At 38.4% G+C, this 4,535-nt stretch overlaps 1 protein-coding gene across 1 annotated transcript; it reads right to left on the bottom strand.

Annotated features, from left to right (window-relative positions):
• Positions 1 to 1,905: 1,905 nt before the first annotated feature.
• LOC109176911 (pentatricopeptide repeat-containing protein At3g02650, mitochondrial) lies at positions 1,906 to 4,254 on the bottom strand. Its single transcript, XM_019326321.1, has one exon. It carries the CDS (start codon positions 4,124 to 4,126, stop codon positions 2,294 to 2,296), a length of 1,833 nt encoding a protein of 610 aa, XP_019181866.1. The 5' UTR covers positions 4,127 to 4,254; the 3' UTR covers positions 1,906 to 2,293.
• Positions 4,255 to 4,535: the final 281 nt, after the last annotated feature.

Here is a 4,535-nt window from a genome sequence, read left to right as displayed (position 1 = left end):
CGTAGCCATCAACCCGACGGGACTAAATCACTTGTGATCAACCATACCGCTCTTATCGATAGGCCTTGTGACAAAAAAAGATGATCTCGGATCACCCTTAAAATCGCCCTGACGGAAAGCTACCCGGCTGGTCTACCGTAGGTTGACCGGACGGCCTACAATGTGACACAACCTACAAAGTCGAAAAACATAACTTACACAAGTTATAGGGGCCAACTTGCACTTGTAGAATAGCGATTGACAGCTTGCAGGTAGGGTGGTTTTGTCACCTCGGTCACTCGGTCAGTCAACCCCACAAGTAGCTGCAGAGTAACTGTCTAACCAAGCCAACGAAAAGACGCCACATCAAGCCACTTGCAGCATGTGCATTAAATGCGTCGACCGACTTAGTTAGTATAAATAGGAGGGTCTCCGCCTCACTTCTCATCTTCATATCATTACAACTACTTCCTATTAGTAATCTTCACTTTGTAATGTCAACCAGCTTATAATCCACTCTACAATTGCAATCTACACCATTTGTAGTAACCCACTTGATATTTGTAGTATTACTTAGCCTTGGATCGCTCAGTCATCACCCGGTAGACCGACTGACCTACAAACGCCCTCTCTACTTGTTCACAAACATACGTATTCGTAGTGTAATCGTAACCCCCAGATCCATTTATGCTATCAGTAATCATAATAGTGATTATAAATAAAGTTTATTTGCTACATATTTTATAATTCATGCATACAAATACGAATCTTCATATGTTTTGTATAATTACACTCGACATTGTATAATATTAGTTCTATTTTACCGATAATAAAAATATACAATTAGTGACTTTATTAAAAAGAAAAATGTATGATTTGGATGGGCATTTGGTAGATTGGATTAAGATTTAATTTGATTAATTAGATCATTGATCAATTAATCAAACTAATTATGTTGAATAAAGTCTAATTTTGGACAAGTTAATTAAAAATATGACATGGATTAGAGTAGTTTTATATTTATTTATTAATTTATTGTTAATTAGTTTAATGAAACACCACAAATTATAATTTTATAAAGATAGATACTAAAACTTGAGCATACTAGTTAGACAAGTGAATGAACAAAAGTTTACATGAAACAACACATATTTCCATATAAGTGAAAATTTTGAAATATATATATATATATATATATATATATATATATATATATATACACATATATATAATAGACACACAATTAGTGTTTGATCATGATGTAATTCTTTTTCTATAATTCAAAAATTTTAAAAGAAAAAATTTCATATAAAATAAATTACAAAAGAGTTAATTCTTAAATTGGTCCTTCAACCATTATAATAATACAGGAAATAATCCTCAACTATTTAACTTTCAATTTTACTCTCAAATTTAATTGTCATTTAACCATTTTTCTAACGAAGGACCAAATTAAACAAAATCAATAGTCAAAGGACCAAAATAAGTAACTTTTAAAGTCAATGACAAAATTAAGTAAATGTACGTAGTCAAGGAACCAAATAAGGTATTAACTCTTATTAAATTGAGGATTTTATAATATTATGAGTTGTATTTCACCATATTGTGCGGTTTAATTCTCGTGCCACATCAGTTGTGACCTACACTCTTATGTGCATCATGCCATCGTGGTGGTGTTGAGTTTCAAGTTTAGAATCTTTGCTACAATTTGTCTAAGATTCATAAGTTCCTGGCGGCTGAAATAACGTGCAGACGTGCAATCAGCCATAGCAATAGTGACTCGTTTACCACTAGCATTTGACCATGTCTATTGAGCCACTAAGTCCTTCCAAAAATGCTTTGTAGAATTTGGATGTAGGAGGTCATTGAGGTTGAGAATTCAACCTTTTGGGAGATGAAATGACTCGTTTACCGCTAATCATCAAACAAGATAAAATATGTTTCCTTTAAAATAAGGATATAATAGATACAAATTAAAAGGGAAAAAAACAAGACAGTGTTGTGTATGTACAGAGGTTCAAGCAATATAAGAACAGCATGGTCGGTGCAAATGATCATTATTTTTACCCCTTCCCACTAAGGAGAACTGTTTTTATTATTTTAGAGCTAGCAATGGCAAATGAAGAACACCAATAACCAACCATAGGCGAAAGACAAAACATACTTCTTCTAAGCTTTGAACGTTCTGCAAAGAGAAAACGTAATCAAGGGGGAAAAAAAAAAACAAAGAATCTAAGAACTCACCTGCAATTATCGTCAAAATAGTAAATGCTACAAGAACTGACTACCACACGACACAGTTATCTTGTAGAATTTATGCATCAACTGTCATTTCTTTCCTTTCTAATTCATCCTGCTCCATCTCCTTAACTGCTCTTATAAGACCTTTTGTAATTGCATTGAGATGCACCCCATTCCCCTTCATCTCCTCCAGTAGCTTCTCAGCCTTTTCCCAATCCAAAGCGTTTAGGCAAAGAGATTGGATCAGCTTATTATATTCATCCGCACTGGGTTGAACACCATGCTCCTTCATCTCTCTCAATAATCCAAGAGCCTCGTCAAACTGTTCAAGCTTGCAATACCCACGGATAAGTGTATGGTATGTAGCTGAGCTCAGCTTAGAGCACTTCTTCTTGGCATCATCCAAAATTTTACGGGCCTCATCCATCTCAAGCTTCCTCACATAACCACTTATAATTACGGTGTATGTGTAAACATCAGGTTTCAGGCCCCTGTCCTCCATCATTTTCAGCGACTTTGTTGCCTCTTCCATATCACCTTGTTTGGACAGTGCAGTAATAACTGTATTAAAGACCGCATTGCCTGGAGGTGGACCTGCATCGACCATGCTCAGGAGCAGATTTTTGGCCTCTTGAACGTCTTTGCTTCTATGTGCCTTCTTTTCCCCGTCGTCTTTAGGCCTACATAACCCTTGAATAACTGAAGAAAACGAATAAATGGCATGCTTCCGTTCATCTCGTGAAAATTCCTGCACCATCTCAAATGCAGAGTAAACATCTTCATCTTTGTCACAGAGAGACTTAATCAATAAATTAACAGAAGTCTGAGGAAGACTAATTCCGTTCCCCTTTGCAGCCATGTAAACAAGATGTGCATCTCTAGCCTTGTTTCCTTTACACAAAAAGGAAATGATCTTTCCTACTCTACAAGCATCGGGCAACTTTTGAGCACCTAGCATCTTCTCGCTAACAGAGCTGGCCCAATCATAAATTTTGCGCCTAGAAACAGCCTCGATTGTGAAATAATATGTATCAGAATTCGGTTCACAACCAAAATCCCCAAACTTGTTGAACACCTCATAAGCTGCCTTGCCCTTAGCAAACCTCGAGAAGAAAGATATCAACTCATTGAGTATGTCCGTACTCAAGACTACAATCTCTTTCTCTCGAAGCTCATTCAACAATTTCCACAGAGCATAGGCATCTCTCATTGTTTCTCCACTACATATCGCCCTGGTCAGCATTTCAACCATGGTGGTACTCATAGCCATCCCAGGTCTCCTCGAAGCCCAACTGAAAAACTCAATCAAATTCTCCCCAGGAATATACTTAGTTTCAAGCACTTTTATGACATGCTCCTCATCAACATTCAAACCAATATCCTCCAGGCTAGACTCTAAGGACCCCTCAACCATCCCACTGCTCTGAAGCAAAGACAACATTCTTTCCAGCTTCTCAACAGAATCACCTCCCTCCTCCTCCTCCTCCTCCTCCTCCCCTAGAGACACCTCAGGCTCACCATCCTCCTTAACAACAAACGGAACCTCACCATTTTCGACGGCGAAATCATTCCCAGCAGCGAAGCCATCATCGACTTCACCGAAAACAGAGGAAGACCCATCCTGGGATTTTTCCTCATCGAAAGCGCTGGCCCAATGACCAGACGCGGAGGCGTCTGCGTTGGAAAACTCAGATTCTTCGGAATCGAGTGACGGATTTGACGAGAAAAACCTAAACGAGTATTGGCAAACGCAGTTCCTAGAAGCAGTGAAATGTGGAGTTGGGTTCAATGGAGATTCAATTGAGTAGCATACCTGAGAAGTGCTTTGGAGTATGGAGTGCTTTAATCTTGCTTCAAGCCTTCTGAGAAGAGCTTTTCTACCTACAGTAATCGTCGATCTCAACATCTCTCCTCTCCTCTCCTCTCCTCTGTAGAGTGTAGGGTTGAATGTATAGTTCAGAGAAGAGAAACCCTTCGGGGGAAAAGCCTCGGCAGTTGGCAGCGCCGGCGGAGTATAGGGCTAAAAGACATAACCCGATTTTGAAGCCCAAGGAAAATTACATTTTTGTCCTCTAATTATGAAGTATTTAGACGATTTAAGTTCCCTCTTTTATTGCCAACTATCATATAGTCTAACTAGTGTTTTTTTTTTGAAACCAAAGGAAAATTCATTACTGATTCAAAAGATTGGAAATACAATCAGGTGGTGCAACAGACCAAGAACTCGAGCCAGACGAAGAATTAGTTGCTCGTGCCAAAGCGTGAGCCACTTAATTCGTTGATCTCTTGACATGGTGAACAACAGCGTCCCCAAT

This window comes from Ipomoea nil, unplaced genomic scaffold, assembly GCF_001879475.1.
Source record: "Ipomoea nil cultivar Tokyo-kokei standard unplaced genomic scaffold, Asagao_1.1 scaffold0761, whole genome shotgun sequence".
Classification (NCBI taxonomy): domain Eukaryota; kingdom Viridiplantae; phylum Streptophyta; class Magnoliopsida; order Solanales; family Convolvulaceae; genus Ipomoea; species Ipomoea nil.
Note: the sequence above shows the minus strand (reverse complement) of the source record. Positions and strands in the feature narration are given on the sequence as shown.

Excerpts from the sequence above, each read along its gene's own strand:
- LOC109176911 (XM_019326321.1), bottom strand. The coding sequence starts at position 4,126 with ATGTTGAGATCGACGATTACTGTAGGTAGAAAAGCTCTTCTCAGAAGG.